The sequence below is a fragment of the Pyricularia grisea genome (genome assembly GCF_004355905.1).
Source record: "Pyricularia grisea strain NI907 chromosome Unknown Pyricularia_grisea_NI907_Scaffold_2, whole genome shotgun sequence".
Lineage (NCBI taxonomy): Eukaryota > Fungi > Ascomycota > Sordariomycetes > Magnaporthales > Pyriculariaceae > Pyricularia > Pyricularia grisea.
The window spans coordinates 2,070,833-2,083,576 of NW_022156717.1; the positions used below are offsets into that span (position 1 = coordinate 2,070,833).

The following is a 12,744-nucleotide window of genomic DNA, read 5'->3' on the forward strand; positions in this document are numbered from 1 at the left end:
TTTTATTTTTATTTTTTGAACGGTGTGATGGTGGCCAACTTCGGACTCTTTTCCACTCGAGTTCGCATCAGTAATGGCGCAACAACTGGCAAGCATTGTACAGCATTTCTGTTGGGTGGCATCCTTTTTTTGCTAGATATATACCTAGGTATGGGTTGCACTTCTCATGACACTTGATGAATACATATAACGTTATTTCTACCTCGTCTGGATTGGGGCGATTCCCCAACTACAGATTTGCAATGCTCATTGTGTTGAAACGGGTAAAATGGGCCTTGTTCAGGCAAGAGGAGTAAGGTGTATTCAAGGTATGGCGGCTGTTGGTTCAGCAGCCCCCCTGATTTGTATCACATAACGAACTAAGTTCGAAATATGAATCATGGCTTATATGAATAAGGCTATATACAGCAAGATAGACGTAAAAGAACAGGAAAAAAAAAACATTTCACTGGAGAGTGTGCTAACTAGACTCGAGAACGCTCGACACGGTACTGCCAACATCGCTCCCAGCCTCGCTGCTCCCGCCGCTGGTGATGATACCGAGCCCAGTCATGCTCCGCCTCTTGGCCGTCTCTCTGCTTCTGCTGCGCTCGGGGCCAAGCGAAATGGCTGGCGACGGCACGCCTAGCCTCATGGAGAGTTGGTTCCCGGCACCGGAGCCGTGGCGATCGCCGTCGAGCTTGATGTCGACGCTCTCGAGGGCCTCGCGCAGCGTTTCTCCGCTGTCGTCAAGTGCGGCCAGGAACCTGGCCAGCTCCTTGCACAGCTCCCAGTCTCCTTCGCGCATCGCCCTGCCCAGTAGGCGTACGCTCTGCTCGCCAGCCGCTGAGAGCTCGTCGAAAGTGTGGAGGACGAGCAGGTAGCCACCTGCAGTCTTTAGGTTGCCACGCAGGAGGGACTCTTCGAAGAGCTCCTGGGCGGGTGGGAGATAGGCGAAAAGGGTACGCCAGGATCGGACCTCGGTCTTGCGCGTGCATTGAACAACCACGTCTAAGTAGTCCTTGAAAGACGACAAGAGGGACAGTACGCGCGGAAGGAGGGCGTCCTCTGGGGCGGGCGCGCTGTCTACTTCCTCATCCAACACATGGTGAAGGAGGATTTCCAATGCGTGGGAGAAGTAGGCTAGGGATTGATAGCGCTGAGCGAGGCGCAGCGCTTCATTAGCAAGATTACGCTGTAGGTAGAAGCGAAGCAGTTCAGGAAGAAAGAGGTGTGTCTGGAATTTGGTCATCACGTCAGTAGGAGCGTATACACGATCTGTGGCAGCGAATGACGTACCCTGATGGCAAACCGGAAGAAGCTAAAGTTGATGTCGCGCCTTTGCGCCAACTCTGACTCGACGCCCAGAATGATCCCCTTGGATCTGAGCATCGATAGTGGGTAGAAGTCGGTGGGAAGCGAGGCCGTCGGTGGGACATCGCCTCCAGCAGGAGAGACTACATCCAACACGCTCTGCACATCGGGCCAAACTCTGAGCTCGCCACCTTCAAGCATCCACAGTGACTGCTCCAGCGAGCCCTCGTGTTCTGATCCGGGTGGCAATGCGCTGTCGCTGGCTGGCGGCAAAGTGTCGATGAAAGGTTGGTCCCACATACACGTGTAGTATTCGACGCTTTGGGCAACTACCCTCATGTCGTACTTCAGGTTGCCCTGCTCGTTGAGTGATGGGTTGAGGATCACCAGCTTGCCGTCGACCAGGAACATGACGGACGCAACAGCGACGTCATCCGAGGGATCACCATTGAGCCTCTGAGATTCAGGCAGAATCCAGCTAAGGCCTCTGACTCTGGAGGGTGACCGCACGATTCCATGGAATACGATGTGACCCACTTGAACTAGCTGCACCGAGCCAGAGTGGGTAGAGAAAACAAAGTGGTAGAGGATGTTGTTGTGGCCGTAGACGAGGAGTGAATCCTCCCCAGACGGAGTCAGCAGCACCACCGGAGATGGCATCGGAACGCGATGTACAATGTTTGCATTGTCAAGGACAGCCTCCCTCGAGTACAACCTGAGCTCGTAGGTCCTATTAACCTCAACGGCAGCCACCAGGACGTTTTGGTACCAGCACATGCCGCCCCTGACCTGGAACTCCTCCTCCATCTCCTCGTTGGCAAAAGTCTTCCACCGACCACTGTTGACGCTGTAGTGCGCGAGGCCACGGCGACCTGAGACGGCAACGTAGCGGCCATCAGGTGACACGACTGTGCATCGGATTGGCCATTGGTTAAGCAGGTACGTCGAGGGGATATTGCTGGTGTGCCAAAGCGAAGGCTCCGCTGAGATTGTGGTTAAATCGGGCAGGTCATATCCGCGGTAGATCATTACGCTCGAGGTGGTTTGCAAGACGGTCCGGAAAAGGTTGGCGGAACAGTAGCAGCCAGTGACGGCACTGCGGGCCATCTCCAACAGCCAGACAGCCTCGTGCTTCATGCCAATTATGAGCATTTCCGAAGCACCCCCGATCCAGGCGGCGTCTCTCACACCTTCCAGCCATGCCTCGCCATTGCCTTGAGAAATTGTAGTGTCGTTGTTAAAGCCATGGCTCAATGCCTTGCCGTAGACGCTCCAGGTAGCCCAGCCCTTTTCATAGCCTGCGAACAGGCAATACCCATCAGGAGAATAGGTCAGCGTCATGAGTCTCCCCGCACTCGAGCTCGAGACAGGTAGAGTATGCACGTGAGATGAGGGTACGTTTCCTGCATAGTCCTTGACCGTATAGACCCGTATTTGTCCATCAAGGCAGCCGATAGCGATCAGCGAAAAGCGGGCGTTGATCACAGCACGCTCTGCACGTTCTTGTTCCTTGCGCGGGGTGTGGAAGCAATAGCCCTTAAAAAGCTTCTTGGGATCGACCTGACCAGTCTCTGAGCTCGGCTGGCCACCTGGGGTGCGCTGGACAGCATAAGCCTTGCCGTCACTGGTAATCCATGTCGAAAGGTTCATCGGCCGGTCGTTGGTCATCTCAGTGATGGTGACTTTCTTGTCCAGCCATCCCATCCGGCCGAGAATCTCCGTAGTAGTCTGAGCCCCATTGCTATCAGGAGTCCAACGAATGCACTGCACGGCTGCCGGCTTGCGCGTCGCGACCACCAACTCATCGTCCAAAGCCAGGGCACTCTCAATACCAGCGTCAACCTTGATTACCATTTTGAAGCGCACGCTCACGTCTCGAACACCCCCACCCTCCCCCGGCCCCCACATGATCTGATCCGGCGCATCATACCCGGGCCCGCCGGCGTGGCTTTGCCTTCTCCTTTGAACGTTGGTGTGGGTAGTAAATGCTGGTCTGTAAACCCTCGCCTCCGCGTCGGTGGCCAAGGAATACGTTATTAGGTAGCCGGAGCTCGTGTGGAGGACGAATATGGCTGAGTCTGGTCGGAGTAGCAGATCCACGTTGGTGCCGTATGATTTGATCGAGGGTTTGGAGCGAACAACGGCGGCGAGCACTACTGTGGGCTTGAAGGAGGATATCAGTCAGAGCCTGGGCGCGCGCTCCCAGTAGATAAGAGTAAACTGTTCAGGTGTGTTTTTTTGCGTGCGCACCTTTGTCTGCCAGATGGTCATAGTCGTCGAGGTTATTACGGCGAACAAATGACCCGTCCGAGCCACGCGCAACGCCAGAATGGGTTCCTTCAGAAGCTGGGCAAGGTTCCCGGAAGGAGCCGGTGAAGGTTGCGGCGTTGGGACCTGTATATCAAAATCGTAATTGAAGGCATGTTCGACGGACTTGATGGACGGGGTTATCGGTGTGGTAGGCGTGGCCGGAGTCTGAAGGGGTGAGGGCTGTGGCGGGCCTAGGTTCGCATCGTGTGTCGAGGAAGATGATTCGCCATGCGTGAGTGGCGGGCGTTCCGCGTCTACGCCGGGGGACTGTAGGCCATCCTGCGACACCACAAAGCCATAGTTTGTGTCCTGATTGTCCGAGTTGGTGGCGTATACACGAGGTGTTCCCACCGGCCAGTACATGATGCGAGGCCAGGCGAGATATCTGGTGGCTACAGGTAGCCCGATGGGGACTCGACGGTCTGGGAGGGGCCTGGGCCCTGCATACGGTTCGGTTGCGTTGATGGGCAAGCGGAGCTTTTCGAAACCATCAGATTGACATGGATAGTTACTGTATATGGTTGCTGCAGAGAATTTTCTGATTCTCGATACAGGTATGGTTGGGTAAATGAAACACGTCGTCACCTTTCAAGTTATTGCAGCTCAGTCAATCAACAGTCAATTAAACACACCTGGTCAAGCTTGATCGCAGCTCCGCCTCCATTTCACAAGCTGCGGAGTACTACCAAGACATGTGCCCCACTTGCCTACCCTGCCACCGGGACAGGACAGCTGCATCGATCGCATTTGGAGTCAAGCCAATTCCCCAACCACATGGCAAGGACCTCCACTGCCAGCAACAAATTCGGGTTAAAGGCAATAAAGAAACCTACCTTGGGAATGAGAGGTAGGTTAGGTACCTACCTAACTACCATACATAGTAAGGTATCACCAATTCAAAAAGTTCATCGCGCGTTTGCATGCACACGCACGCCGCCTGCCGGGGGGATTGTGCGACAAGAAGAGAGCCCCAGTTAAATCTTTGTTTGTTGTTTACAAGCAGACAAGAGAACAAAGGACAATTGACAATCGTTCTCTCTCCAAACAATTGTTTGTGTTACAAAAAAGACAATTCAAGCAGCAAGCAATGGCACCAAAAGGGCTCCTGAAGCCCCGTCAGAGGCTATCTAAAGACCGATTCCCAGAGTATTTTGAAAAACTCACTGCTCAAACATATGACCACGCATCAAGGGGAAGCAATATCGGAACGTCAGTAATCCTTTGGCCAGTCAGTCGCTTTGACAAACTACTGGTTCCTTCTTAAGGCTGATTGATGGGTTTTAAACCATATATATACCTACAGAATACGGACAATCGCTTGGAATCCAACCGGGTCCTTGGTAGCAACAGGTTCATCAGACAAGACTTTACGAGTTTGTACGTGTTCACCAAATTTCATATTGGTATTTTATTATATATACCCAAGTGAAAAAGGGACGACGAACTGATCGTATATGTTGAACGCAAAAAAAAGGGAACCCTGACAAACCAAATGTGCGCTATTCAACTGAGCTCAAAGGGCACCAGGGTGGTATCGAAAAAATAGCCTTCAATCCAGTCAAAGACGCAGAACTCTGCAGCGTCAGTAACGACAGCGTGGTCAAGTTCTGGGACGTAAGGACAAAAACCTGCGTCAACGAGGTCAAGGGGTTGGGCGCGGCGATCACTGTCGTCTGGGCTCCTGATGGCGAGTCCTTGATCGTTGGAAACTCGGTACGTGTGTCTCAAGTGCAGTTTGTCCTCGAAAAGAAAGCATGCTAATTTTTCCGAGCTTTGCGCTCCTTGGGAAACATAGGCGGACAATCTCTACGTCTTATCACCAAGAGAGCCCACTCCACGGGCATCGTTCCAGCAGCCTCTGCAGACCAACCAGATCTCATTCTGTTGGAGCGGTCAGAGGATATTCGCTGCCACAGGGGACGGCAGGACTAGGATACTGTCGTTCCCGGACTTTGAGCCCGCATACAGGGTTAATCACCCCGTCTCGGAAGGCGAGACGTCCGAGTTCAGGCTCGCGGGCCACACCTCTGCGTGCCTGACTGCAGAGCTCAGTCCGACCGGCAGAATCCTGGCAACGGGAGGATCCGATTCTATGATTGCATTATGGGATACGTCGGACTGGATCTGTCACAAAACCGTTGGCAAGATGACTGGGCCAGTGAGAAGCATCAGTAGGTTTCTGAACTTTCGTTCGTTCTATCAATTCTTAGGAATCCTGGCTGATTTCAATAATTAGGTTTTTCCTTTGACGGTTCTTACGTCGTTGGGGGAAGTGAGGACGGTAAGTACAGACGGTGTATACCTCAAACGCGCAAGAAAGCACTTCAACGTGTGCATATTTTCGTCATGGGTTCGGACTGACTCTCCGAGATAATATAGGTGTCGGAATTGAGGTTACTCACGCAGAATCTGGCGATCATGTTCACACCATAAAAACTATAGGGTCGTGCCCTGTGGTGGCTTGGGCGCCAAACAGATACTGCCTCGCCTACTCCGATGCAAACACTCTTCGGATCATCGGAGTCGACGCGGACAATCTATTGAGGAAGAATTAAGAGCAACCATCTCACCGTTCAGCACGCGCACATCTGCATCAGATGTGTTCTTGAAAGTATACATATTATAGTACCTGGTCTTAACATGACACAGACTCAGGAACAGCGATAGGGCTGAGGCGCGTCATGCATCGCTAATAAAACAGCCACTACCCCGGCGAAATAGCTGATGTCCCTGGGATGAGAAGCTGTCGCGCAAAGGCGATTTTTTTTTTTTTTTTTTTTTTGGTTCATTTCGTTATATATACTAGGTACCTATATGCCTTGTCAAACTTGGCAGGCATGTAGGAGCGACAACATGAGGGGGTTTCAAGTTAACAGGTAGCATCAGATAATCTAAGATCCAATCAATCACCTCAGCTGATAGTAGAAATGGAATTAAGGGGGAAAATGTATCAAAAAGTAGCTTGTTCAACTTGGGCCGAAATCCGCGGAGCCCGGGCCCGATGCATGAGAAGGATGAGCCAATGCCAAGTTTGCCGTCAGCTTGTTGATCACCGTCAGATCGGCTTAACCTCGATCCGATCCTTCTGGGAATAAAATAGAGGGGGGGGGTTAATGGAAGGGCGTACACGGCGCGTGCCATACGATAGGTGCATTGTGCATGGTCAGCACGACGGTTGAACTAGGCGGAGTAGGTGGTAGGGTAATGAGGCTGTTCATCAGGTACTACTGCAGCAAGTAAGAGGGTTAAAAAGGGAGAGTAACAGTTGGAGCGGGGGGAGGGTAAAAACTTTGTCTGGTAAGCGACCTGCTCACCCAGAGACGGCGCCGGCCCCATCACACATGGGACCAAGGGAGGTGAGTCTCCGAAAAGTGCTGCAGGGATCTCCCAGGGTTGTTGCCATGCTAGGTGAGACGACACGCTGTTTGCGTTACGAATGGCGCGCGTACGAAATACAGTACACATCAGATACACTCAGGTGCCCTTTTTAAATTATTATTTACCATAATACCAGTCAAACTTCTTTGTGACTTTGTAGTAATATCGACACTGTGGTGTGATGTGGATATTTGACTTCTGCCACATTGGCTTTGATGTATATTGCTGGCTGTGCAGCCGGGCCAGATTACACCAAGCTTAATTTGCCTTCATTTCTTATATTTTTTTTGGCCGTCCTTGGCAGCTGTGACAAGGTGTTCGAGATACTGTACCTGAGTCGGTGTTTGTTTACCTTGGTTATGTAGCTCCATGGTACTGTCACTGTTTAAAGATGAATAGATAGTATACGTACCTACCATCTAGGTACATATCTGGCAGGTCAAGGTATTTATATAAAGCAGCTAAATATTCAAGTTGTGATCCAAGCAATGCGGTTTTTTTTTGGTTTTTTTTTATGGTTTTTTTTTTCAATGAGATTGGGCAAGTTGTGCTCATAACTGATACATGTTGTATGAATGAAAGTCCTACAGTGAAATGGTTGGTTGATGTGCTAGCTCGGAATCCCGCCGGGACCCCACATCTTAATCCCGCTCAATCTACGGAGTAGTCCAGACTGAGTACTAGACTAGTAAAGTAACGACGACTTTGGGGGGGAAGAAGACGACGCTATCTGACCTTATCCTGATCTGACTGACCTTGGCCCGCCTGGGTATCCTGCCAAGCCCACCCGCACCCTACCTATTTCTATGTACTGATTGACCCTCTGACTATTTAATAATTATGGCACTACAAGGGGGGAAAAGAAAAAAAAAAAAAAAAAACGCAGAGCACGCCAGGGCATTCCCTTTTCACAAGCAGCCAATTATCAGGATTCTGAGGGGGACCCTGTCGCCAGCCGTACCCAAGACCCCTAGGGTTGCCTGTTGACTTTGCTGCCGTCGTCACTACCGAGGACGATTGCTAGTTTACACTCTCCAGCGGCGTCGGCTGTTTCGTTTGAATTTGGAGAAAGCAATTTCGATCCCATTTGAAAATGATCCGCCGACCTCTAGGAGCATCCAGTTAAGCTTCCTTATAAGATCGGAAGCCGTGCCGTCGTCTGCTACAGGCCGCGCCCCCGAGCGTGTCTGTGTTTAACTCGGCATTACAAAGCAAGCCTACGGATCCTAGATGCGGTCCTTGGCGACGGGCCAAATCAAGTCCAATTCAATTTGAACCAACGAACCAACCGACCGACGCACGCACCCCCTTCCTGTTGGAAAAAGGGAAAGTGAGGAGGAGGAAGTGGCTCCCCTCTCCGTGTAGCGCGCGCGCGACGCCACTTTTTAAAACAATTTGCGGCATAGAAATAGAACAAGCTACACTACGACATAAACACTTTTGAGCCCATTGCGGGGCAATTACCTAAGTGTTCGAACCCCCCAAAGGCCTACCTGCCTGCTCTTGCCGATGAAGGGGAAAAAGAAATGATCACGCCCATTTCGCCGTCTTCCACAACCTCCCCTCCCGACGTCGCTATGGCAGCCGACGCCACTGCCGCCTCCGCCTCCGCCCCACACAACGCCGCCGCCGCAGCAGCAGCAGCAGCTCCTCCGACCGATAATTCTAATGTTCCAAAACCCAAGAGGTTGGCCTGCATGATATGTAGGAAGCGCAAGCTCAAGGCAAGCTGCTCAACCCCTTCCGACGCCATGAGGACGGGAGCGAGTTACGACAGCCAGGAAAGCGCATCATGCTGACGAATCCAAATTCTGGAAATAGTGTGATGGCCAGAAGCCTAGTTGTAGCACTTGCACAAGACTGGGACATGACTGCGCCTACGATGAAGTGCGGAGGAAGAGCGGCCCCAAGAGGGGGTACGTCAAAGCATTGGAGGAGCGGTTGAGTATGTTCACTCTGTCCCAAACTACCGACACCCCTTTAGCCCCGGCGCCGGTCACTAACCGGGCGCACCCCTTGTTGGTTGACTGTAGAACAAGTCGAGACTCTCTTGAAAACACAAGATCTCCCAGCGACCACCGCAACCTCGGCGTCCAGCATACCTGTGATCTCCCCCTCAGGTGGGCCCCCTTCACAGGCCGACCAGGCAGCCGCCGCGACGGCGGCAGCGACTGCCAACATAAAGATTAGCGACCCTGCCATAAGCATAGCTCAAAGTCGAGATATGGACCGTTGGAACTATACATCAGAGTCGCCGCCTCAGCCGGGTTCTATAGACGAGTTCAACTTCAACAGCAGAATGGCCGCAAACATGGGTGATGATGGTTCCAACTTTACCTGGGAGATGGTTGGACTAGGGCTGGAAGAGCCCCTGCCTCCACAAGATACGATCGATGAGCTGCATCAAATATACTTTGAAAAGATACACCCTTCCATGCCCATGATACATAGGTATCGGTATCTTGCCGCAATGAATCTGTGAGTATTCATGTTCCGGGCTGGCTGATTTGTGAGCGCACATATTCGTGACAGGACTGCACGTGTGCTAACTTCAAATCAGGGCTCCCAGCAATAGGCCACCCGTATGTCTGCGCTATGCCATTTGGACTCTGGCCTGCTCAGTAGCAGACAAGTATGATGGTCTCAAGGACCTTTTTTACCAGCGTTCCCGCAAGTATATCGAGGCCGACTACATGAAGGGCTTCGGCGAGCATATCATATGTGTGGCGCACACACAAACACATACGTTGCTCGCTTCATACGAGCTCAAGATGATGTACTTTCCGAGAGCGTGGATGAGCACCGGTGCCGCGGTGCGGCTGTCGCAGATGATTGGTCTTCACAGGCTTGATGGGGCAGGGCTCGACGTCAAGCAATGTCTGCCGCCCCCGCGGGACTGGACAGAACGGGAAGAAAGGCGGCGGACCTTTTGGATGGCCTTTGCCCAGGATCGATATTCTAGTATCGGGACCGGCTGGCCCATGACCATCGACGAGAAGGACATTTTGACGAATCTGCCGGCTTCAGATGAAGCGTTCGACATGAGCCGCCCGGAGCAGACCATGACCCTAAACGAAGCAATGAGTCCCTCAGGGGCGGCCAAACTGAATTCGTTTGGTGGCATCATCTTAATGGCCTCCCTGTTCGGCCGCAATCTTACTCACCTTCACCGGCCCGACGAGGAAGACAACGACCATGATTTGAATGGAGAATTCTGGAAAAGACACAGGGCGATGGATAACATTCTGCTCAATACGTCACTGTGTCTGCCGCCGCACCTCAAGCTCCCAGCAGGGTTGCAGAATCCGAACGTGGTGTACACAAACATGTGTATACATACCTCTACGATCTGTCTGCACCAAGCTGCTATTTTCAAGTCGGAAAAGAACCGACTACCGCCATCTGTGGGTGCCGAAAGCAAAGTCCGCTGCATCACTGCCGCCAACGAAATAGCGAGCATCATGCGGATGGTGTCACACATGGACTTGTCTGCGGTATGTTAATACTTTCCCATATTCCAGACCCCATTTTTCCCCCTTTGGCTGGAGTCCTGAATGCTAAAAATTTCTCAGATGAACCCTTTTCTTTCCTTCTGTCTATACGTCTCCTCAAGGGTGTTTGTGCAGTACTTAAAAAGTCGTCCAGATGATAGTCAATCATCCGACTCGTTACGCTTTCTATTAGCAGCAATGAATGCACTTAAAAGAAAGAATCCGTTGACAGAATCGTTTCTGGTGCAGCTGGATGTGGACTTGGAGGCTTTGATGGCGCGGGTACCCAAGCTCAAGGGCCAATTCACGCGGAGTGCTGAGAGCGTAAGTCTCTACGCTCTGCTTTCACTTCAAAACAATATTCCTAAAAGTGATTCGCAGACCACATCCGGATCTCAGCCTATGAACAAATTTCGGCATGGGGCCAACTGCGAGGAAGGCCCTGCAGAGCACGGAATCCTTGCCTATAAAAACGACTGCTTCGTCTTCAAGGCCGGTCCAGAAGATACCGGCAACCCGGCCGAAGGGCCGGATCTTGTCGCCGACGAACCAAGCCGGGACCGCGTGTGGATGACGACGGCCGACGTTCATATCATGCAGCCCCCGCGGACCCGGGAAAGCGGTCAGAGCAATTCGAGCACCAGCGGGCACGTACCGGTCATCAGTCTGACGCCGAACTCGCCGCGGCTGTACAATGCCAGCAACGAGTCCAGCATGTCCTTTGGGCAAGGTGACGAGCCTGAGAACTCGCCTAACCAGGGATCAAATCACCAAACTCCAAACTCGGGCGGCACGCCGAGCGAGCAACACCATCAGCAGTCGCAACGGCAAAGGGCAGGGAGCTTTGCGCCGACTAGCCAGTGTTCTTATGATGCAAGCCCTATCATGACGGACCAGGCAGCGCCGCCGGGATTTTTTGGTACGCCAGCGCACAACTTTGCGGCACTGGCGGCGGGGATATCTATAGGGGGTACCGGCAGTGGACCGGACAGTTTTGGAGTGTCTTCTGGCTGGGGGATGCCAGCGACAACTGGACAACATCAAAATCAGCAGCAGCAGCAACAACAACAACAGCAGCAACAGCAGCAGCGGCAGCGGCAGCAGTCGCAACAGCAGCAGCAACACACGAGTATGCCCATCTCGGACGGGGTTTTGCGGAATTTGGTGCAGATGGCCCCTATGGAAACGATGGATTTTGGGTGGGATGCAAATTCTTCGACTTTATGAGGTAAAATGACGTCTAAACAAAGCGTAATCTATGCCAACTTTATGTGTTGGCAATTAACTATACATGGCGTATGGACAGCTGTCATGGTACTACTTTTTTGGCCAAGGGTTGTGCTTTTGGAACCGAGGAAGGGGGTTTTTCTGGACACCTATTGCAATGAACATAATGAGGAGTATAGGGAGTTTATGACTGGACTGATCTCTTTTGTGGAAGGCCTGGCTGGTATGCCACGGGAATCTGGAGATATGTACAAGCTGATGTGTCTCGTCAGGCTAGTATCTAGGGCATGGGCTCTAACTGCAGTTTGCGTCAATGGACATCATAGCAGAATCAAAAACGCCACTCTGGAGAAGAGGAACTAGGACATATTTGAGTTGTTGAGATTTTTGTAAGCGGGAAGACCTTGGGCTGCCGATGGTGATGCTCTAAGGTTGTTGAATGAAAAAGCCCGTTTCTCGGCTACGAAACCCCATCTGGTTGGCATGTTGTGCTACGGACCCAGGAATGTGGCTTTGCAGTCTTGAGCGACAGTCAAAAAATATTACATCTACAAGTATTTGATTTCTTTTCTTTTCTTTCGCTCTTCGGCCCCCAGGGATCATCATGAGCTGACGATACAAGCCACATTACAGCATCGATCTATCACGTAATCAATCCGCACGTCAAAACGACTTGACATCCTCCCCAGGTTTCCCCTTAGTCCCTTGGCTCGGGGTCAATGCAAAACTTAGCGGGGGCGAGAAAAGGATGCAAAGAGCGAAATTGTACATTTGTACAGTACAGTTTTCTACAGTAAACGCTTTTTGATAACGGGCCGGTGCTACTGTGGTATGACGTTACATCGAGCTGAGAACAGGCAGGCGGGGCAGGGCTGACACTGGAACCTGAGGGGGGAACACAAACACACACACACACACACCTTGGTGTGGCTGATTGGACGGATCGGCACATGTGTGTTCATTTTGGCAATGATTCGAGCAAAGAAAAAATATGTGTTCTGTAATAATATCCGATGGGAAGGCACAGCCGCCCCTTGCCTGCCTA

The 12,744-nt window shown here is 51.9% G+C and overlaps 3 protein-coding genes across 3 annotated transcripts; 2 read left to right on the forward strand and 1 right to left on the reverse strand.

The window, feature by feature from the left end:
* Positions 1 to 253: 253 nt before the first annotated feature.
* Positions 254 to 4,187, reverse strand: PgNI_03185 (uncharacterized protein). The gene is made up of 3 exons (XM_031123240.1): positions 3,544 to 4,187; positions 1,279 to 3,456; positions 254 to 1,216 (listed from the first exon to the last, which is right to left on the reverse strand). Exons 1-3 carry the CDS (start codon positions 3,964 to 3,966, stop codon positions 461 to 463), a joined length of 3,357 nt encoding a protein of 1,118 aa, XP_030985032.1. The 5' UTR covers positions 3,967 to 4,187; the 3' UTR covers positions 254 to 460.
* A 216-nt stretch (positions 4,188 to 4,403) lies between these two features.
* PgNI_03186 (uncharacterized protein) lies at positions 4,404 to 6,494 on the forward strand. Its single transcript, XM_031123241.1, has 6 exons — positions 4,404 to 4,812; positions 4,907 to 4,980; positions 5,078 to 5,316; positions 5,399 to 5,774; positions 5,840 to 5,884; positions 5,983 to 6,494. Exons 1-6 carry the CDS (start codon positions 4,691 to 4,693, stop codon positions 6,156 to 6,158), a joined length of 1,032 nt encoding a protein of 343 aa, XP_030985031.1. The 5' UTR covers positions 4,404 to 4,690; the 3' UTR covers positions 6,159 to 6,494.
* Positions 6,495 to 8,507: 2,013 nt separating this feature from the next.
* Positions 8,508 to 11,699, forward strand: PgNI_03187 (uncharacterized protein; the record flags this gene model as incomplete). The annotated part of the gene is made up of 6 exons (XM_031123242.1): positions 8,508 to 8,651; positions 8,803 to 8,926; positions 9,015 to 9,459; positions 9,542 to 10,475; positions 10,722 to 10,796; positions 10,854 to 11,699. 6 exons carry the CDS (start codon positions 8,508 to 8,510, stop codon positions 11,697 to 11,699), a joined length of 2,568 nt encoding a protein of 855 aa, XP_030985030.1.
* Positions 11,700 to 12,744: the final 1,045 nt, after the last annotated feature.

Excerpts from the sequence above, each read along its gene's own strand:
- PgNI_03185 (XM_031123240.1), bottom strand. The coding sequence starts at position 3,966 with ATGTACTGGCCGGTGGGAACACCTCGTGTATACGCCACCAACTCGGAC. Across the intron at positions 3,457-3,543 it reads TGACCATCTGGCAGACAAAG|CCCACAGTAGTGCTCGCCGC; the intron begins GTGCGCACGCAA and ends TCCTCCTTCAAG. Across the intron at positions 1,217-1,278 it reads TCTTCCGGTTTGCCATCAGG|ACACACCTCTTTCTTCCTGA; the intron begins GTACGTCATTCG and ends ACCAAATTCCAG.
- PgNI_03186 (XM_031123241.1), top strand. The coding sequence starts at position 4,691 with ATGGCACCAAAAGGGCTCCTGAAGCCCCGTCAGAGGCTATCTAAAGAC. Across the intron at positions 4,981-5,077 it reads AGACAAGACTTTACGAGTTT|GGAACCCTGACAAACCAAAT; the intron begins GTACGTGTTCAC and ends CGCAAAAAAAAG. Across the intron at positions 5,317-5,398 it reads CCTTGATCGTTGGAAACTCG|GCGGACAATCTCTACGTCTT; the intron begins GTACGTGTGTCT and ends TGGGAAACATAG.